General features: G+C 37.6%; 1 protein-coding gene across 8 annotated transcripts in view; it reads left to right on the top strand.

The window, feature by feature from the left end:
• Positions 1–22,092, top strand: part of atp8a2 (ATPase phospholipid transporting 8A2) — a 65,874-nt gene extending 43,782 nt beyond the window's left edge. For all 8 annotated transcript variants that reach the window (XM_051882021.1, XM_051882022.1, XM_051882023.1 and 5 more), the window contains 12 exons: positions 2,754–2,937; positions 3,167–3,277; positions 6,040–6,114; positions 8,249–8,371; positions 8,868–8,946; positions 9,044–9,105; positions 11,537–11,593; positions 12,890–12,997; positions 15,726–15,814; positions 15,934–16,038; positions 19,249–19,340; positions 20,911–22,092. In XM_051882021.1, the coding sequence (XP_051737981.1) occupies positions 2,754–2,937; positions 3,167–3,277; positions 6,040–6,114; positions 8,249–8,371; positions 8,868–8,946; positions 9,044–9,105; positions 11,537–11,593; positions 12,890–12,997; positions 15,726–15,814; positions 15,934–16,038; positions 19,249–19,340; positions 20,911–21,005 (1,180 nt within the window). In that variant the 3' untranslated portion in view covers positions 21,006–22,092. The remainder of the gene's footprint in view (positions 1–2,753; positions 2,938–3,166; positions 3,278–6,039; positions 6,115–8,248; positions 8,372–8,867; positions 8,947–9,043; positions 9,106–11,536; positions 11,594–12,889; positions 12,998–15,725; positions 15,815–15,933; positions 16,039–19,248; positions 19,341–20,910) is intronic.
• Positions 22,093–22,972: the final 880 nt, after the last annotated feature.

Consider the following 22,972-nt stretch of genomic DNA (forward strand, 5'->3'; position numbering starts at 1 on the left):
ATTTTCATGCCACCAAAACGGTGTCGTGTAAACAGCCCCTGAGACTTCATCTTTATTGAAACTCTAGATTTAGAAAATAAGAACATCATAAGCATGAGTCTCAGTTTGCTCTCCATATTGTCTAGGAGAAACATTTAAGATATTAAAGAGATCTTCTCTGGGGTTTTTCATTTATTATGGGTATTCATTCAGGCATTAGCACTGAACAGCCGTGCTTGTGTGTGTACTGTGTGTGGCAGTGCATGTGTGTGCGTCTTTAAGTAAAAGGTTGTGTCTTGCCCTGGGTGACTAAATAACTGGTGAAAATAAGCGCTTGGCTCCCAGAACAGAGAGACTGTGCAGAGGTAATGTAATATACTGAGCTCTGTGCAAATGTCAAACTAATGACTCACTTACTGTCATTATACACTCACACATACTCTCACACACAGGTAGACAATGCAGTCATTCACATCACATTGTTGAATACTGTAAATGTTTATCTGAACATAATCTGAATATAAATAAGTGTGCTGTAAGTTTCAGACAGTTCTGATTCGATAATAAAGTGTGTTTCCATCTGTGAGAGGGAGTAATTGACTTGCTGTTGCATGAAGCCCATATCCGGACTGTGGTCTCTAAGGCCCTACAAACCGACTGAACCAACCCTTCCAGCACCCCCCACACTGTCCCGAACTGCACACATCCACAGACAACTAGCAGAGAGGAGCACAAATGTGTGTGTGTGTGTGTTGCATCTGTGTCTGTGTGTGTTTCATGCACGGTTTCCTGAGTTCACACTCTGTTTGTTTAAAGAGCTGCTTTAACCTTCTTATTTTCTGCTCAATTCCACCATGAAGAACATTAGCCTGCCTTTCATCTGCCTACTGCCCCCCGATCTCCCCCCGGCTCACTGTGATTGTGTGAGGTATAGAGTTATAGTGGAAAAAGGGTAGAATCGATCAACATAATGACAAGAGAAAGTGCTTTGGGGAGGATTTGGCTTTTCGATTTTCGATTTTTATGAGTATACCATACCCACGATATTAGGGAGATTATACGTGTCTATACTAGCTCATAGTTTTCTGGCCAACTTTGAAACTTTGTATTGCAGCACTTCTAATATTACAGTCTCCTTTTGATTAAGTATTAGTGCTGTAGCACTTCTCGATTTTTGTGTAACAGCTGGTAAATGAATAAATGTAAATGTGTGTCAATGATCATTAATTTTCCTTGGAAATCCGAATCGCATCCAACACCTTCCGTTGGGAGATTTCGCAGAAAGAGAAGAGCTCAAAATAGTTTCATGATTACATGTCTTCTGGCTTAACAAAAAGTACTACTGTGATACTATGTTTTTTTTTTTTTTTTAATAGCATGATGTTTTGGTACTGTGTTCCATAACAGATTTACTTCAAAATACCTTGGTAAATGTCCAAAAAAAACAAGTTATTTTGGAAAAAAAAACATGGTACTACTATTACATTGGCATAAATATTTCATCAGAATATACAACTAAAGTTGAATGGCTGTCAATAAGGAAAGATTCTTTTTTTTGGTTCCAGAGTGTGTAGTTATGGCAATAACTAGCTAATTAGGAACAGTCTGCCTAGGACCCCAAGGCTAATTGGTTATTGGTTCAGTATGCTAATGCTTCCTTCACAGAATTATTGTAAATATGAGTTTCCTAGTTAAAAACTGGACATGAACGCCCTCTGAAGTCGTATTTACCACTGGGAAGTTCCCGAGTTGGGCATATCATTAACTTCAAACATGTCTGAGTAGAGAATGATTGCTGCTGTGACTGGTATTCTTTATTAATTTTTCCAACAACAGCTACATCTCCTTGTCTTGTCATTAAAGTCAAAGTCCCTTTAAGACAAGTCATTTCACTCGGCGACCATCTTTGAAATGCCTTTCAGTCATTCAAGTGCAGCTCCTATCTCTTTGAATGGGGAAACATCAAATTCTCCAAAGCTGTTTGCCAAGCTTTCGATTAAATTTCATATTTAAAATCACCAATGAAATCTAACAACAACTGTCTCATAAAAATTTTTTCTAATCGTTCGAATCATGACAAAAAACTGTATTTTTCAGGATGGATCAAGCGAATGCGCATGCACAGTCCTAAATGCGTGTCTCGGAGATGCGCGCCTGACTGTTTCTATAGGAACCGGAGCTTCAAACGGCCGCTGCAGTAATGCGATGACTTTACCATTCGGCGATTGGCTCTTGTTTAGAAGGCGGGACTTATTCAGCCATATTGCGCGTTGCACATTCTCCCATTCAAAACAATACGAGTGACGCGTCTTGTGTTATTCTATAGTTTTTGATTAAAGTAGTGCATATTTACATATATTAATGATCATTTGAAGTGTATTTTATGTTTAATGCACAGTGAAATAGCCTGTATTTGACTAAAATTCCAGAATTGTCAGCAAGCTGACTATCTAGATAGTGCGGTGATTGTTTATATAGTTGTCAATTAATGGGATACTAAATATAATTATGGCTTTAACAAGGTTTTCCCAATAGATAAACAAGAATAAAGTTTACATATGGTCAACGGAAGCTCAAATGTCTAAATTGTTCATGACACCTGATCTCTTGGTCACTTCACACTTCTCTGTTCCTGTCTGATGGCATCATCAACTTCATGACATTGCCTATTGATGCACATTATAAAACATATTTAAGTAAATGGTGAAGTTGTATAGTGTTTGTTTCCTGATATGTAACTTGAATGACTAACTTTTGTCATATTTTTCTTTCAGGGTGTCTCCGCTGCAGAAGTCAGAGATTGTGGACATGGTGAAGAAGCACGTGAAGGCCATCACGCTAGCTATCGGAGACGGAGCCAACGATGTGGGCATGATACAGACGGCACACGTGGGAGTGGGCATAAGCGGGAATGAGGGCATGCAGGCCACCAACTCATCTGACTACTCTATAGCTCAGGTCTGACACACACATTCATGTAATTCATTATTCTGTGACTCGGTCACACATACACACACACACACACACACATCTCATCCTTAAAACCATAATTACACTACCACAACACAAAACACACAGCAGTCTTCTGCCCACAGCGCTGTTGTATCCGGGTAGCTGATCCTGCAGTAATGGTTCACATGTGTTCCTGCGGGCAAACTAATTCTTCTCTCAACCTCTTTCTCTTTAGTTCTCATACCTGGAGAAGCTTTTACTGGTTCACGGGGCTTGGAGTTACAACCGGGTCACCAAATGTATCCTGTACTGTTTCTATAAGAATGTGGTTCTGTACATCATAGAGGTGCGTACATTAATTGATATCAAGTGTGTGTGAGACTTTTAAAGGGGTAGTTCATTCAAACATGAAAATTCTGTTATCATATGTCATTATGTTCCCAAACCATTTTTTTTTTTTATTCTTTGAAACAAAAAAGGTCATGTGAATGATTCATGCTGCTCTTTTTAATACAATGCGTTTCATGCTTTGTGTGAGGAATGAACAGAACTGTCTAGATACAGGGTTCGTACTTAAAGTGCTTGAATTTGACTTTTTGAAATTTAAGGCCTGTAAAACCCTTGAAAACAGCCATATTTCTGAAGTTCTTGCTTGAATTATTGAAAGACGATATTTATGAAATTAGTGTTTAATTTTTTTTGGAAAAACACTAATTCGTTTTTTTTTTTTGTTTTTTTTTAATGCAAATTAACGCTGCAGCCCATCTGATATAGATACAAAGCCATTTTGCATGGCTACGAGCTTGATATTGTTCATATATTTCCAAGTATATGATACAGCTTTAATTCTTCAGGTCAATCATATATTCATGGGGAAAAAAATGATTTTGAATGAGGAAATATATCGATATCTTTGTCATAGTATCCTTTCAATGCTTATGGGAGCATTGAAAAACCTTCTGCATGATGCTTATCATGACTTTGACAGCACTGGTCAATGGATTGATCTTTGAAGTGAAACATCAGATTCAGCTTCACCCCAGAACCGCTTTGCATGTCTGTTGCACCTTATAAGGTTTTGTTCAAAGTTAAAATAATTTCCTTGTTTACAACCTTGCTTCGTTCTAGAATGAATCAGTATTTTTTTAATGAAAAGTTTACTGACTCACTCTTATAGTCAGTCCTTGCTGCCACCTACTGGCATAATTATGTAACCTGCACTGAAGTTGTTGATAAATCTCCATCATTAACATAAAGGCCATTTCTCATACCAAGTACGACAACATTATAATATGAAATATTATTTATTGAACAATAATAGCCATTATAAACTTTGTATTTAATATATGTTATTAAATTAGTTGTATTTTGGTTACCCTATATCTGTAATTTGAGTAAAAAAAAATAAATCCTTAAAAAAGAAACTATTTTTAGTGCAAACAAGTCATTAGATTGCAATATAATTATTTTGTGATTATTTACAATGAAATGCTTTACATTTTACAAATGAAATCCTTTGTTTTCTTCTGTTATTACATCTTTTGATAAGAATTGTATAAGAAGTTGTGCCCTTTTTCTTTTTGCTCTTCTATGCACTGAAAGTTGTAATGTTCCTATACTTAAAGTTACCTCAGTCATCGCATACTTTGCACATGCTGCATTTTGTTTGTACCATTTTGTTTTATTAGTGTACTTTTATTTATCTATTTACCTTGTTTAGAATTCAAAAGAGTAAGATCTCTGTACTCCTTGAAAACAAAAAAGTAGTGCTTGAAAAGTCCTGGAATTTCATTTTACAGTGTCTTTATGAACCCTGTAGATAGTTGCACATATTCAAACATATTCAACATCCTTTGGATGTTGTGTGTTTTATAGCTTTTTGGGCATGCAGTTTTTAAAAAAAAAAATGTTTGTTCCTTATCCAGTAATCACAAACAGCTACAAGTAGCATCAAAAAATAATAGAAATTAATTGTTCAAATTAATTGTGTGGATACCCTTTATATAGAACTTAGAAGACAATGTTAAAAATACAATTGCATTATGCATTTTTGGAAAGAAAGTCATACAGTTTGGAATTACATAAAGGCAAGTAAATTGTTAATTTATCTTTTGGGCAAACTGTTCCTTTAAACAACATAGTTTTGCCTTGGATGTGTTTTTGCCTGGAATGTGTTATACTTACATGGTGTGAGTTCAGATCACTTTTTAAAGACGGTCATCAAATGAGCCCTTATCCACAAACATGCTTACACTCTTTTTTTCGCTCCCTTTGCTTGCTTTTTTTCACACAGACACCCTTGCGTACATTAAGTAGACTGCTTGCAGCTGTTTATGGAAGTGTTTGACAGTGATAAATGAGATGCCCCCTCTAGTCTCTGCTTTCCATCACACACACACACACACACTCGCAGGCACAGACAAAGAGCCGCTGACCCCTATCTATAGTGCCTGGGTCCTTCCAGTTCAAAACTGCATACCAGATACACTGTCATCCGAGAGCTGTGTAAGTGTGTGTGCGCGCTAGGTAGAGTGTTAGCTTTACTGACAGGGTCACCATGCTGTCCGGTGGAGCATTTGTCAGCTGTGCCACCCCCTAAAATGGCAGCAGGTGCAGAAACATGCCCCCCTCATGCCCCCTGAGGACTCGGCCTCTGTGTGTTAGACTGTGTGCTGATGTGGGTGGGTGTGTGTTACGGGAATATCTGGGTAAAGGTTAAATGTTTAGATGTCTCTATATTTTTGGAATGCGATTGTCTGTGCACATCTGTCCGTGTGTTTGGGGGAGAGGGGTATTTTGGGGGTCTTACTGAGGATTAGCTTCTAGCAAAGAAGAGCTTAAAAGGTCAAAGTTCACAGACTATCTTTGTCTTCATAGCAGAGACATTGTGGGGGATGGACAGCAAATGTACATGTGTATGAGTGTGTGTGTGTGTGTGTAGGCTTTTGTTTGTATGAACTGACCTATGCCTTGAGTTTGATGTTGTCCGAAAGCACTTTGCTAGAGGTTTTCCATGTTACTCATCTTGTTTGTGTCCTCTCTTTATCACAGTATTGGTTATCTTCACTTCTGTATTTTTAACAAACTTCCACCTTTTTTTCTCCACAGCTTTGGTTTGCGTTTGTAAATGGTTTCTCTGGACAGATCTTGTTTGAACGGTGGTGCATTGGCCTGTACAATGTGGTACGTGTGTGTGTCTTTGTCTCTATCTCTTTATATATTTTTTTCTTTAACATTTTTATGTTCAGAAGTTTCAAAACATGGTAGTGAGCTGCCTACCAATACAACATTTTAAGGCATCTTAGGTGCATTACTAACAGGGCTTTGGCAGCATCAAATGTTTCATTCATAAAAAAGACAATCCCAGAATGCACTGCGGCAAATTTAGTGAAAAAGTTCATTCAAGATGTTGGACAGATCCAACATGGTCAAGGTAATTGTCAGTAATAGGCTGATATATTGGTCTATCACCATCTTTGATCCTTTTTCATTTATCAGCAACTTTGCAACTATTATGTGTAGTAAGTATTTAATTTAATTTGTTAAAATATATTAAATACACTGTCTTTCAAAAGTTTGGTGTCAATAAGATTTTTTTAATGTTTTTAAAAGAAGTCTCTTATGCTCATCAAGGCTGCATTTATTTGACAAAAATACAGTAAAAACAGCAATATTGTGAAATATTATTACAATTTAAAATAATTGTTTTCTATTTTAATATATTTTAAAATGTAATTTATTCCTGTGATGCAAAGCTGAATTTTCAGCATCATTACTCCAGTCTTCAGTGTCACATGATCCTTCAGAAATCTTTTTAATATGCTGATTTGCTGCTCAAGAAACATTTCTTATTATTATCAATGTTGAAAACAGTTGCTTAATATTTCTGTGGAAACCTTGATACTTTTTTCAAGACTCTTGAATAGAAATTAATAGAATATGTATAGACAGTTTAAAAGAACAGCATGCATTTGAAATAGAATTCTTTTGTAACATTTATAAACATGTTTACTGTTACTTTTGACCAATTTAATGCATCTTTGTTAAAGCTGCAGTCCGTAACTTTCTTTGGTTAAAAATTATCCAAAAAAACACATTTTTTAAACAAGTACATAACCAGCCAGTGTTCTCCTTACCTTAGCCTGATTCACATCGGTAAGCTTGTAATAATGTTTTATAATAAAATCGGTACTGGTAGGTTTCCGTGGGAAATTCGAGCATGCAGCTGTTCATCTTTGCGTCATTATGTCACGTCTGTTTACATAAAGAAGGAGTCCCAGCTAGTAGGCTATATGGCATGTGAAGATGCTGCAGGTGACAAATCATTTATAGCCTTTTCTCACAGCAGCTGGAATAATTACACTTATCATTTTGATGATGGATTGTAATCCAGAAAGGTCCAAATGACAATCACCAGTGACAACTGGAGATTCACCTGTAGTCAAAAGCAAAAGACTTCGTACTGCAGAGAGGCTACAGAAATTAAAATCTACAGATAAAGCTAATACTCACTAAATTCACATAGTCACGCAATGCTGATGTTGTTAACATTAACAATTTGAGAACAAAGTATAAAAATAATAATAATTTGCACGGTTTGACGTGATCCGAGCTAAGAGATCGTTAGATTTAATCACCATTGGCAGCGCGATTTATTGTAATGCTTTTTTTTTCTCAGTTCGTCAGAAAAAAAGTGGCATTGTTCAGATGACATTTTCCGGAGAAAATTCTTATTTTGGTCGTACTTCCAAGATGTAGAATCTGTAATTTCGAAGTATAGTATCCACACCGATGTGGTGACTGACAGCAAACATTAGATTCATCTGCGATGAGCCATGCCGATGCACAACCCACATAAAGATGATAATTCCGCAAATAACTGCAATTGCAGTTTTCAAACAGAGATGGCGACAAAGAGGCAAAACTTACAGACTGCAGCTTTAAATAAAAGTATTAATTCTTTTAAAAAAAACTTACTGACACCAGATTTTTGAACAGTAGTGTACATATACCTGCTCTCTAGGTATCAGCATCAGTCATTGAAAAACGCCTAACGATCGACCACTGATGTCACTGAAAAAATAAATTGTACTCAAAATATTTTACAAATACACCAAAAGCCACACTTAAAAAGTTTACTTTAATAAAAAAAATGGAGTTTTACCCAATATTTTTATGCTTAGTATTATGGTATAGCATAGTTAGCTTAGCAACATGCCAGTGGAATCCACTGCAATTAGACCGTTCCAAGTCAGTGTTCCCAGTCAGTTGGTTTTGGATCTGAGTATATAATATATCATGTTCATGTATGTTTCAGATCTTTACTGCTCTCCCTCCTTTCACGCTGGGGATAGTTGACCGGCCATGCAGTCAGCAGAACATGCTACGATTCCCTCAGCTCTACCGCATCACACAGAATGCAGAAGGTTTTAACACTAAGGTACCGTAGACCAAGAGTTCAGTACAAATGCACAATTTTAGTCACAAATTACTCATACTGACACATCAAATACTGTGAGACGCATAAATCAGTCTGCAGTGAGTGTTAGACTGTTATTATGATCAACACGCTTGTCTACATCCTGTGTTATAATTGATTATCACGGTCTGATGTGGTTCACAACATCAGCGTGTTGTTTGACTTGTGATTTCCCTGTAGATAAACAGCAGTGCAAGAAGAAGCTCTGCTGCCATCCAGATAATAATGAGATTCATGAGGCTGAAATAAGACAGTCATTCATTTATAGCTGAGGATCAGTGTTTGTATGTGTGTTTTAGGGGTGATTTGGGGGACATTTCACTAGCTGTGCAATTGCAGAGAAGCTGTTTGTGTGGGCTTTGTGTATCTTGGCATTAGTTTGTCTTGACTGACTCTCCCCCTGATTTCTGTCCCTCCCTTCCTCTCTCTTTCATTGCCTCTTTCTCTTTTTCCCCAGGTCTTTTGGGGTCACTGTATAAATGCTCTCATTCACTCCATTATTCTCTTCTGGTTTCCACTCAAAGTCCTGGAGCACGGTAACTATCTCAAGCACACACAAGCACACATGTAGACCACTCCGGCTTGAGTGTGTCAATTGCTAAGTATCTTTCATCGCCCCATTTGTTTCTTCAGACACTCCCTTTGACAACGGCAACAGTGTCGACTACCTGTTCGTGGGGAACATCGTCTACACGGTGAGTTGTCAGCGTGGCATTTACTTCTCCGTAACTCTCTGCCAATGAGAGGTCACACATCATTTCCTTGCTAGTGCTGTTATTCCATTCGCTGGCCGCCAGTGTTTACACTGTAAACTTTTTAATGTCTCTTTTCGCTGGCTATTCTTGAAAAAAGTCCTTGTGAAATAATCCCACAACTCAGAGCAAGAACGACAGGAACTCTGTGAGGAAACTGATCAGAACAGACAAGGCCGCTCACCAGTGGTTTCTGTGGGCAATTTATGACTGAAATTCTGCATTTTAGCTTTTCAGTCTTTTAACTAATTTATTACTTAAAATGCTTGAAATGGTTAATTTAGTTTTTTCTGTCCTTTTAAAAGTTCATATTCTGTATGAGTGTTTCCTACACATGTGATTTTGTGGTCCTAACTACATACTAAATAAAGTAATATTTTATTTTATTTTTATTTTTTTGTAAAATTTTTTTTTAAAAAATGTAGTATTTCTATTTTGCATTTATTTCAACTAGGGATGTGAAAAACTACATATTTTCAAAACCTCAAACTGAGGTTTGTGAGTTAATGAAAAGCTAGTAAAGAGTTAAATCATACATATATATATAAACAATAGAAAAATATTTTATGTGTTTACCTACATGTGCCATGTAAACATTAACACATCACAGAACTGTGAACATGTAAATGTGTTGTTAAATTATTGAAATATTAACTTAAAGTCTCAGAAGGGAACTTCAAGTTAACATTTTAGGTCAAAGGGGTTAGGCTGGAAAAAAACTGACAAAAACTTTTGTAAATCCCTGAATAATCAGTCTTAAAGGGATAGTTCACCCTAAAATGAAAATTAAGTCATCATTTACTCACCCTGGTGTTGTTCTAATGCCCTTCTTTCTTTTTTGGACCACAAAAGGAGAAAAAAAAAAAAAAATGTCCCACTCGCACTCGTCCATATAAAGGCAGTGAATAGCGACCAATATCAAGCTTTTAAAAAAAAAAGCACAAAAGTATCACAGAACGGTCCGATGCTACACATGTCGTATATTCCAAGTGTTCTGGGGGTATACGATTGTATTTGGTAAAAAACAAATCGAAATTTAATGTATTCTTTAACGAAAATTCAGTAGTTCACTTCGTCTCACCCAGAAAAAGCACAGTTGTGAGAAATCAAGAGTAATAAAAAACGCGACATGAAATACAATCCATGTACTTTCTTCTCTGAGGTGAAACCATCAACCAGCATTTTAAAAATAGGTTTTTATTGCACTAAATTGTCATAATCCTCACATTGCTCACGACAGGTGGTTTGAAGTCCAGTAATTGCCTTAAAGTCAATGGATTTATTACACAAGCTGTTTTTAAAGATTATAGCTGTACTGCAATTTTTCAGAGATAAGTTTCAATGCGCTAAAACCCTCTCAGAGAAGTTGTGTCTCTTAATTTGTCCCCTTTAAAGTTGTGATGAAATGGAGGTAGAAACAGATCTTTCATATCTTCCATATTTGACATACGTCCAAGTGAAATGGATTATTAAAAAAAGAAAAAATGGAGGATGGGGACTTGATTGAATCCATTGGTTATTGATTGGATGGAGGTGGAGCTGAATGCGAGTTTGTAGTGGATTGAAAGAAAGGGGTGGGGTTTAAGCAGAGTAAATGATTGGAGAAGTCCTGCATACATCACCAGAGAGAAGTTTTGATAAAGAATTATGAAAAGTGAAAAAATTAACAGATAAATAGTTCACAATAAGATTAATAACATGCATTTAGGAAATAAGGTGAATTTTCATTCCATGACACAAAATATTGAAGCTAAGATGTGTTGTATTATTTCACAACTGTAAACCCAACTTGGTTAAAAAAAAAAAAAAAAAAAACATCTCTTCATGCCACTCTTCAGCCTCTAAATGTAAAACAACACTGGCCTGTACAGTAAATGTGTGATGTCACTAATGTTCCCTCCCCATTAGCCAATCAGTAAACAGTATTTCGTTTCCGTGAACAATATTTCGCCAAACATTATAAAAATGAGGCCATGTGTGTATGTGTGTGACCTAGACTATTAAATACAGTACATTGGAGGCGATACTAGACTCTAGCCATTAAAACAGTAATGAATGAGTCCCATGGGGAGTGAAGTCTTTGTGTGCTGGTATTTCTTTTCTGTTCCTCGCAGGCTTCTGTGTGCCTGTATGTGTGTATGAGTATTACTTTAAGGGCTAAATGTGTAATTGTGTGTTTTAAAACAGTAAGTCACTTGAGGCGATAGTAAGTCGATGCCTGTGTGAAAGCCCTCATCTGGTTTTGTGTGTTGAAGCTGGTACAGAATGTTTTACCAGGATGATGAGTGCATATTATTACTGTTATTTATGGCTCTCTCTCTCTCTCTCTCTCTCTCTCTCTCTCTCTCTCTCTCTCTCTCTCTTCCTGGTGCAGTATGTAGTGGTAACTGTATGTCTGAAAGCTGGTATGGAGACCACAGCATGGACAAAGGTACATCAGTCCCCATCCTCCAACACAAACACACACACACACACACACACACACACACACACACACACACACACATACTTGTATATATGGTTTACAGGGACTCTCCATAGACGTAATGGTTTTTATACTGTACAAACTGTATATTCTATCCCACTACACTACCCCTACTTTTAAACGTACCCATCACAGGAAACTGTCTGCATTTTTTTAATTTAAAAAAAAACAACATTTAGTATGTTTTTTAAGCCATTTACCATGTTTACGTTGTAACACCCATGTTATTATACACATTTGTGTCCTCATAAACCATATATACAAGAACGCACACACACACACACACACACACACACACTTCACCGCCTGCCGTCAGAGCTCAAAGTAATGAGCGTCTCTGGCAGCACTTATGAAAGTGCTGTCTAATGCATCAAATTTATTACAAAGAATTTGTTCTATCTGGAGTAAAAGGAGATCACATTATAGAACACTTTGTGCTTGATATCATGTGTCTGATTCTATACACTGCAAAAAATGATTTTCTTATTCAGTATTTTTGTCTTGGTTTCCAGTAAAATATCTAAACATTCTTAAATCGAGATATATTTACTTGAGAAGCAAAATTACCTTTAATATACAGTATACAATATTAACTCTTGTTTTCTGAAAAATGTATAAGAATTAAGAGAGTTTATGCTGAAAACTAGAGAGAGAATCTGTCAATTGTGTAAAAAAAAAAAAAAAAAAAAAAAAAAAAAAAAACTTAATTCAAAGGGAGAGCAAGATTATTTTTCTTAACCCCTTTACCAATTTCCCCCCCTTGTTTTAAGCATAAACTCAATTAAAGTAATTTTCCTTTTCAAGTAAATGTATCTTGATTTGAGAATTTTTTTGATATTTGTAATAAAAAACAAGACAAAAATACCATGAAAATGTGTGAAAGTGCCATCTAATGCATTAAATTTATTACAAAGCATTTGTTATTTCTGAATTGAAAGGAGATCACATTATAGAACACTTCGCACTTGACATTATGTGTCTGGATCTATAGGAAGGTCATATATATATATTCTGGGAAGTGCTTTAGATAGAAAGGGAACATGTATCGCTGCTATGTCAGGACATTTCTCTTTCGCTGTGTGTTGAGGGGATGTCGACACTCCCCGTCTGTTCAGCTGTCCACACACTAGATCTTGTGATGAAGTAGAGCGGCCTTGGAATTCACACAGTGTCCATTACAGTTGAAGAAGTCTATATTCAGTATGAAACTGACCATGACCTGTTTTTTTTCTCTTGTTCTAGTTTTCTCATCTGGCTGTATGGGGCAGCATGGTGCTCTGGATGTTGTTTTTTGCTGTCTATTCTGCAATCTGGCCGACCATTCCTATAGCACCGGATATGTTGGGCCAGGTGAGTGCAAATACACACACCTGCTCATGTTTGTTCTTTACTCGCCTCCTGTATCTGACCGCAGACCGGCGCCTGGATGATTTGCTCTCTGGGTGTTCCGTATCAGATTTATGGCCCGTCGTCCCATTTCGCAGTCTCCCTGCACCTGCCACACGGTCACCCGAGCCCCAGGCTTTTACGGCCTACTCTGGAAGTGTTGACTTAAGCGGGTGGGCTGGTTTGTGCAACACTACAGACATCTGTGTGTGTGTGAGGAATACACTTGAAAAGTTTTCTCCCCTGTCCCCACAGGGATATATACACAAAGCAGCTCTGTTCCATAACCTAGTGAGCCGGCTCACTGTCTTCTGCCTACATAGGCTGCATCCTAACTGAAATGGAACATTAATTTGAAACACATAGGCGAGAACTCTGTATTTCACACAAATAACAACCCATGTGTAAAGTGCATGGAAGAGTCGACTCGTTTGATTTCAGTGGAGATTGGTGTTAACTTTTTACTATGCTAACAAAACACAAATAAGCATATGCTTATTCAGCACTCACAAATATTTTGATTAATTAATCATGGTAAAAAAAAAAAAACACTTTTAATGCTTTTTTCAATTATTAATGCATTTAATGCACTTGCCCCGCCCCCAGACCCACGTAGGTCATCTGACATTTCATACAGTTGATTGATGATGAATATGATGCAGGGAAACAACTCGCAGGGCAACATGATGAAGCCTAATGTGTTAGAATGACCCTAAAATTTAAGATATGGGGGCAAAAATGCCCCGTTTGAGTTTTTGTCTCATATTTACATCATATGATTAAGCTATATCACACGAGTGTTATTTTTGTCTGAATTGCACAAGTGAACGAATCAAGTGAACAAATGATTCAATGGAACATTCATGAAGAGAACCATTTACTTCACACCTGAATGAATTAGCTGTTTGAACGAATTGAATGAATCAATCAATCAATCAATCAATCAATCAATTACTTAATCATTAAGACACTTACCGCCACACACATTTACCGCCAGAGTATAATTTAATTAAAAAAAAATTTAATATTTCTTTATTAATTAACAAATTAACTAAAAAATAAAACATTAAATGTATAGTTCACACAAAAATGAAAATTCAGTCATCATTCACTCAACCTCATAGATTCTGTAATAAATTCTGTTGAATCAAATAAAATATTTCTTTCTGAAGCTACTTTTTTGTAATGTCTATTTGTTGCTTTACACAATAATGACTTTAAATGATCTTTTAGGGATAATTTCTCAGCCAAATTTGATGTGCGATTCATTTGCGATTAATTACATTAATTAATCGCCACATCATGTAATTAATTAGATTAAAAATTTTAATCGCTTGACAGCCCTAATTAAAATTAAATAAAAAATTTTAATCAACACATTTTAGTATTGTATTATTTATATTTATAATAAGTATTTCTCTTAAAAATGTATGAAAAATCCATGTAATAATAATTTTTTTTTTACATTTATTAAATTAAATTAAATAAATTACATTTAATACAAATATTTGTTATATATTAATAAAATGTTTAAAATATATTATATATTGTAATATATTAATAATTTTCTCCCCGAAAGTTTTGCGATTCTTTCTGGGATTGCAACATCTCTGGAAGCAGCATAATTGGAAGCGTGTCTACGGTGCCCTAAAATGCTACCTAAGGAGGCGGATCGCTAGATTTTGGAACAAAGCTAGTGTGTGCGTGCTGTGGGAGTGTGGAGCAATCAGGGGTGGGATGGAGCTCTCTGAAGCCCTCCTGCCTATTAATTCGATTTGTGTCAGAAATCAGGAATGTGCTCAAGTATCACAGCAGCTGCTCTCGGAGGGAGAGAAAAAGATGGGACATCCCTCACTCTTTACCCTGCAGCGTTGACTTTTCTTTCCCCTCTCTGTCCAGCCGTTCATTTCTTAATCTCTCCATCTCTCCATGTAGGCCAAGCTGGGAGCACACATTATGCATGTTTTTCCAGCTCTGTATATCAGTGTGTGTATTTTTTGTGCGTCTGCTCGTCTGAGAATTTGGTAGGGTTGGTGTGGGGGTGTATGCGCAGCTGTCGCGAGGAGATGCCGTCTAATGGTTTTCGGAGTCTAGTAGATTCCGTCTGGGATATCAGCTGTGGAAGATCCTTAAAAGTGGGATCACTTGATTGCACACCGTGAAGTTTCTCCAGCCTGTTGGATTAACATTAAAGGTTACTTCAGGAAAATATGGTAGAGCAAAAGATTTTTAAATCGATCTGTGTTAATAAAAACAAATTCATCAACAAAACAAGTGGACATTTGGCTTTGTGTGTGTGTGTGTGTGTGTGTATATATATATTTATATATATACATATATATATATATATATATATATATATATAATACATATTTTGTGTGTTTGGGTGTTTTTCAGACAGTTTTGAGCAATGAGTTTAAGTATTATTAGTCATTATAAATTGTTGTAAGAAGTAGCTCATTAGGGTGGAAAAAGACACTTCTAATTTGGGCCATTAAACAGACAGCGGGGAAGAAGAGCAAACAGCAGATGGCAACGGTAGGTAAATGGGTAATTAAACTCTCAAACAGGTCAAAGGTGACACAGTCAGTCAACAGCTGTTGCAAGGAGAGAGAAATCCAGCATTGATTGGGTGTTGCAATGTTTGCTGAGCATTGATTTCAAATTGATGATCTGTTTATCTCTCTTTTAGGCTGGCAGGGTAATGCAGTGCTGGAGCTTCTGGCTGGGCCTGATACTGGTGCCAACAGCATGTTTACTCAAAGATGTGGCATGGAATGCGTAAGTAACATAAAACACACATGCACACATCAGTGTATTTATGGAGAAAATACAATGTAATTTGGCAATTTATTAGCCAGTTTCTTACCGTTTCGCTTTGTGTGTATGTCACCGTTCAGAGGACGACGCACAGTGAGGAAGACTTTGCTAGAGGAAGTGCAGGAACTGGAAGCTCGAGCTGTGGACCCAAGGGCAGCCGTCCTCAGAGATGCCAGCGGCCGCAGGTATGTCCCTGAAATATGCTTTTAAATAAATCAACCTATAAACTCAGATAAAAAAGCGTAAATTGATTTTCAAGATGTTTTAACATAAATGCAGGCAAATGCATAATTGTTCCATAAATCATAATCTTTTTCAAAACCTAGTGAGCTGACTCGCCACCTACATAGGTAGTTGCCTGCAATGGCACCATACCAACTGCAATGGAACATCTTAAATTTCTGTCATTAATTACTCACCCTGATGTCGTTCCACACCTGTAAGACCTTCGTTCATCTTCGGAGCACAAATTCTGAGAGGTTTTTTATCTCCCATAGAAGGCAACGAAATTACCGTCATTCGAGGTCCAGAAAAGTAGTAAAAACATCTTTAAAATAGTCAACGTGACTACAGTGGTTCAACCTTAAAGGATTACTACACTTTCAAATAAAAATTTCCTGATAATTTACTCACCCCCATGTCATCCAAGATGTCCATGTTCTTTTTTCTTCAGTCGAAAAGAAATTAAGGTTTTTGATGAAAACATTCCAGGATTATTTTCCTTCTAGTGGACTTCAATTTGCCCCAAATGGTTGAAGGTCAAAATTACAGTTTCAGTGCAGCTTAAAAGGGCTTTAAACGATACCAGACGAGGAATAAGGGTCTTATCTAGCGAAACGATCAGTCATTTTCTAAAAAAAAATAAAAAATTATATATGTTTTAACCATAAACACTTGTCTTGAACTAGCTCTATTCCTCTTCTTCTCTATTAGAATTCCGGCAGTGTAGACGCTGCTAAGTGTATTACTGCCCTCCACAGGTCAAAGTTTGAACTAATTGTTATATACTTGCACTAGCATATTGTATATGACAATTTAGTTCAAACTTTGACCTGTGGAGGGCAGTAATACACTTAGCAGCGTCTACACTGCCGGAATTCTAATGAAGAAGTAGAGAGCTAGTTCAAGACGAGCGTCAATGGTTAAAACATATATAATTCCACAGCTTTCTTGGATGACAGGGGGGTGAGTAAATTATCAGGAAATTTTTTATTTGAAAGTGGACTAATCCTTTAATGTTACGAAGTGACAAGAATACTTTTTGTGCACAAAAACAAAACAAAAATAACAACTTTATTCAACAATATATTCTGTCTTTCTGCTACGCTGTTTAGCGCTTCCAAGGTTCTACGTCAGAACACAGACTCATTATCTTTTTAAAACAACCTTCACATCTGGCCTTAAAATGCCTACGGAGGAAGCTCACTAGGTTTTAGAGCTGATTTATTGTGTTTATCATTTGTTTATTCCTTCATATTGTTGTTTTACTTAGTTTGTGGATGTGTGTTTGGGAAAGAGACTGCATTTGTGTTCACTGTGATCCTCTAACCCCTGCCTGAACACCCACAGGCCCAATGCTGAGGATTCATAGACTCATAGAGTCAAAGGCAGGCATGTACGCAGGTAGAACCAGCCTGCCTGAATGTGACCCTCTATAGGGATGTGCAGTGATCTCTGTTTCCACCTTCCCTGAGCTTTTCTTTCAGCGTCATCTTCATCTTATGACATTTCTTTCACTTTTCTCTTTCCATTTTACATTCTGCGATGTCAGGCGGCCATGAGCTGGTCAGGTTTGCATAGCTATAAGCACTGGGTGTGTGTGTAGCTTCCTTAAGATCGTAGCTCTGTGCATGTGTTTGTTTCCATGCTGTGTGTTTGTGGATTTGAGGCTGACTAAGTTAAGCGTTTGCATGGATTTAACAGTTTTAGCCCAGAGATATTATGCTAGGTGTACAGTCCTATATGAGACAGGAACTTGGCAGACGGACGTGTAGTCTTGTACAGTTTTTTGTAATACCTTTGAGTGTTTTGTGGTGTTTAGGCCACTAATTTATGGCCAGGGAGTTGACAGAATGGACTTCTAATCAGAGGGATGTTGGACTTAAGCCCTGTTTGGGTTTACCCCCTCATTCCCCCAGAGCAGAACACTTAACCTCATTTGTTTCAGTAAATATCCAGCTGTAAAAAGCATAATGGTTGTAAGTCATCCTGAACGAGTGTAGAAATCTGCTGAATGATTAAACATCAGCTTGAATTCAGCGTCGTTGGGCGGAGGCTGACACAAAAAGAGTACGTCCTAAGCGTTTAGATTTGCAGCTCTGTTTATCCAAGAAGACCCCAGCTAGCCCTGCCGGACAAAAGCGAGGTATTTTCCGAAGTATAAGCCAAGCCTGGACTCGTACTTGAGGGACGGCCTGAGGAAAATAAGTTATTGAAAATTTGATTAATCAAAACAACTGTCTGATATTCCAAAGATTGTCCACGTTCCAGAGAAACGACAGAGGAAGAAAGAGCTCCGGTTACCAGTGAGCCTATGCGTCATTCCATCCTTTTATTTCTTTATTTATCCATTCATCATCCCCGTCTTTCAACCGGTCATCTGTTTTGCAGACATAGTTTTCATTGGCTGATGTTCTGCCATATCCCATATACTGTTGTCGAATTTTTTTACAGAGCAGCCAAATGAATGCCACGTCCTTCCCAACGATAACAGTGCAAACGGTCCCCTTTGTAGAGCAATATGAGTTTGAGCTGTAACCTTGAGAAGTTTGGCCCTCATCCATAACAACTGGTTTTCGGATCACTCTTTCTTTTTGGATGAGGGGAAAGATCGCTTTCATCTGATTTACAGGGAAACATCAGACTGATTTGTTTTACATTGAACGTGTTTATCAAAGATGGGGTCAGGATTATTCGATTCGTCTTCATTTCAAAACTGGCCGCAAAATGGTATCAGTTTCCAGAATTGAAATTTTGCCATTTAATTTAGCAACCAGAGACTTTTTTATTGGCTACATTAATTTTAGAATAAAGAGCTGTTGAATACTTCTCATATTGATCGTTTTTGTTTGAAGGATTGGAAAGCTTGAGGATTTAGTGCTGTGGAAATATTCAAAGAGATGTTTTTGGATCGCAGGGCTAAGTTTAATGTTGTTTATGAGTGCTTTGGGAAGCCATTTCTTAGAATCGTGCAAGTATGTGTGTGTAAATGTATGTTCTGCCCGAGTGAACATCATTATGAGTATCTGGTGTTCGCCTTGATGGACACGCAGCAGAGTAGAGCACTGTGTTGTAGAAATGCATGTGATTTGACCTCTAGCTGTGATGTCTGTAGCATATCAGCCAGTAACTGCGCTGTGATTGGTGGCATAACCTGTCTGTCTCTTTCTGTCCAGTCTGAATGAGCGTGCCCACCTGCTGACACGGGTCTTCAGGAAAACGCCTTCCAGCGTGGGACGCTCAAACTCTGTGCAGCAGACAGTGTCACGTAAGTGCATGTTCCTCATGCGCCTTTTTTTTTTACACTTAACATCCACTGACATCTGCAGAACCTGTGTGTGCACTGCTAAAAAGACCAATTTGACAGTGCTGGTTAGTGTCGGTCTAGCAGGTGAACCGGCCCAGCCATGCTGTTTTCCAGCGAAACCCACACAAGCATCCAGAACTATAGATGAGGACTTTTTTTATTCATTGAACTGTGGAAATAAATAAATATAGATTTTAGTCAGAGTAGGACTGCAATTAATGATTATTTTAATCTGTCAGTTGTCAGAGACAATTATACCTTATGGGTTTCTTGTCCGAACTGTACACTACCCTATCTGAAAAAAAGCCACAAAAAAATATAATAATAATAATAATAATAATAATAATAATTACTGACCCCAAACTTCTGAACAGTATTGTAAATGTATGATAAAAAAATATAAATGTATGAATTTAAACTATTCTATACATATAAACACAGAACAGGTTTAAAATATAAACATTACATTATACAACAAAAAACAGCTGTTTGTCCTCAGTTTTAAAGCTGCAAAATTGCCATTTTCTTTTAGCAGCTTTTTGATCTCCGCCATTTTTAAAGTCTAAATTGACGTCACTGACAAAAACTTTACACGGAGAACTCATAGACCCAGTTAAGAATTTAATTTGACTTTTTTCATGATCGGTTTTATCTATTAGTCACTGCTGGACTAATATTAAAGGGTTAGTTCACCCAAAAATGAAATTTCTGTCATTAATTACTCACCCTCATGTTGTTCCACACCGTAAGACCTTCGTTCATCTTCTGAACACAAATTAAGATGTTTTTGATGAAATTCGTGAGCTTTCTGGCCTCCGATAGACTGCAACGTTATTACCACTTTCAAGGCCCAGAAAGATAGTAAAGATGAACGCTGTTCACATAGTAAACACAGTGCAGCACTTCCGCGTTCTACGTCAGAACACCGGCTCAGTATTGGCCAACGCTGTTCATGTGATCACCACGACTCATGTGTGTGATGCTAACGCAGGAGCCGGCCAATAATGAGTCGGTGTTCTGATGTAGAACCTGGAAGCACTGCACTGTGTTTACTACATCAACTGCATAAGAAACACACATGGAAGAGAAGAAATTGTTGAATAAAATCATTATTTTTTTGTTGTTTGCGCACAAAATGTATTTTCATCGCTTCATAACATTATGGTTGAACCACTGTAGTCATGTGGATTATTTTAACGATGTCTTTACTACCTTTCTGGGCCTTGAAAGTGGTAATAACGTTGCAGTCTATCGGAGGTCAGAAAGCTCTCGGATTTCATCAAAAATATCTTGATTTGTGTTCCGAAGATGAACGAAGGTCTTGGAGTTTGGAACGACACGAGTGTGAGTAATTAATGACAGAATTTTCATTTTTGGGTGAACTAACCCTTTAAGAATCAATAAAATGTGAGAAAAAATAATTGTGATATATCATTATATCAGTGCATCTATACAGTATTGTGCTTTCACTAGCATGCATGTAAATCTCCCTATAATAAAGCTAACAAATGATTTTTCTTTCTCTCAATAGATGGATATGCGTTCTCACAGGAGGAGCATGGCGTGGTGTCTCAGTCCCAGGTTGTCCGCTCCTACGACACCACCCGTCAGCGGCCCAGTATGTAGCTGTCGCCACAGCAACAGCTGGTAAAGACTTTAACGACACACCTGTGCTGGGTGATCCTGCTGTGGCCTTTAAGCTGAACTAAACTGAACTGGGCACAGCTAGCGCAACACTCAGCCGAGCTACATAACACACCACCTCCCAATGAGGCCGGAGGGAGTGGATTTACAGAAACAGGGTTGGGGTGGGCGGGCATATTCTCACACTGAAATGGCCAGTCGAAATGCACTACACATGAACGGACAGGTGAAAGGAGCCAAGTAGCGTCCAGAAGTGGAAGCCAGAGACAATGGTGCCTGTATCATGAGTCACAAGACTTCATTTGGTTCTATATCGTGTGGGTGCGTGTATGCATCTGCACATTCGTTTATGTGAGCATATATATCGGGAAGGATGTGCGTATGGCTTGTCTGTTGCATTTGTGCTTATTCGTGTCAGTTCGGGGTGGCTGATGTGCTTCTTGGTGCGTCTGCATGTGTGTTTTTGTTGAGTTCTAGCGTCTGCGTCTCCAGAGATCGGAGTTTGGCGTATCCGTCAGCACCACGGCGATGCAAGAAGGGAGGCCACTGAAAAAACAAACACAAAACACCCACCCACATGCATACACACTTTGGAGGAATGCCCATTGCAGACCTGAGATGGGGGAGGTGTGGCTTACAGATGCAGCAGACACACGCATGCACCGTTACCCCTCCTTCCCATCCAGCGAGGCTGCCAAAACACACAGCGATTCCTCTGAGGCGGAACCCCCACCCTGCAGCATGGAGCTTCCCAGCTTACCACACACACACAAATACACCTTCTCTCACTCTCTGTCTCACCTAATCTTCTACTTAATGGCGGCCTCTGTATCTTAGAGCTCATGTTCTCTCCTTCTGTCTACCTCTCTCTTTTATTCTCTCTCTCTTTCTCCAGATCAGCAATCTCCATGTCTCCTTGTTCTCTTGGTCTAGTTACCCTCTGTTCCATTCGGTGGCTGCTGTGGATCACAGCTGTGGCTTTGCTTTGTCCGCTTTCACTCAATCTGTTGAGTTTCTGGACTATTTTGTCAAATAAACTGGACTTGTGACTCTGTGTCATTCCTTTTAAGGCTTGTTTTTGTCCTGTTTTGTCATCCTCTAGTATGAATGAGTCATTCTTATAGGGATAGTTCAGGCAAAAACATTAGAATTCTGTTTATTCTTATTCTGTTTACATTTGTTACATAAATACATACACACAAACACATTTTAAATATATATATATATATTTTTTTTTTTTTTTTTTTTTCTGTTATATGAACGAAGGTCTTACGGATTTGGAATAACATGAGTGTGAGTAAGTTTCTTTTTTGGATGAACTAATCCTTTTAGAATCAATGAAAAAATGCATGTATATGTTCTATATATACAGGTGCTGGTCATATAATTAGAATATCATGAAAAAGTTCATTTTTTTATTGTAATTTATTTTAAAAAATGAAAATTTCATATATTCTAGATTCCCTACATGTAAAGTAAAACATTTCAAAAGTTGTTTTTTTTTTAAATTTGTTGATTAGAGCGTACAGCTAATGAAAGTCCAAAATCCAGTATCTCAAAATATTAGAATATTTACATTTGAGTTTCATTAAATGACCATCCCTACAGTATAAATTCCGGGTATCTTTTGTTCTTTGAAACCACACTAATGGGGAAGACTGCTGACTTGGCAATGGTCCAGGAGACAATCATTGACACCCTCCACAAAGAGAGTAAGTCACAGAAGGTCATTACTGAATGGGGTGGCTGTTTACAGAGTGATGTGTCAAAGCATATTAAATGCAAAGTTGACTGGAAGGAAGAAATTGGGTAGGCAAAGGTGCACAAGCAACAGGGATGACCGCAAGCTTGAGAATACTGTCAAGTAAAGCCAATTCAAACACTTGGGAGAGCTTCACAATGAGTAGAATGAAGCCGGAGTCAGCGCATCAAGAGTCACCACACTCAGA

Source organism: Ctenopharyngodon idella, chromosome 23, assembly GCF_019924925.1.
Source record: "Ctenopharyngodon idella isolate HZGC_01 chromosome 23, HZGC01, whole genome shotgun sequence".
Classification (NCBI taxonomy): Eukaryota; Metazoa; Chordata; class Actinopteri; order Cypriniformes; family Xenocyprididae; genus Ctenopharyngodon; species Ctenopharyngodon idella.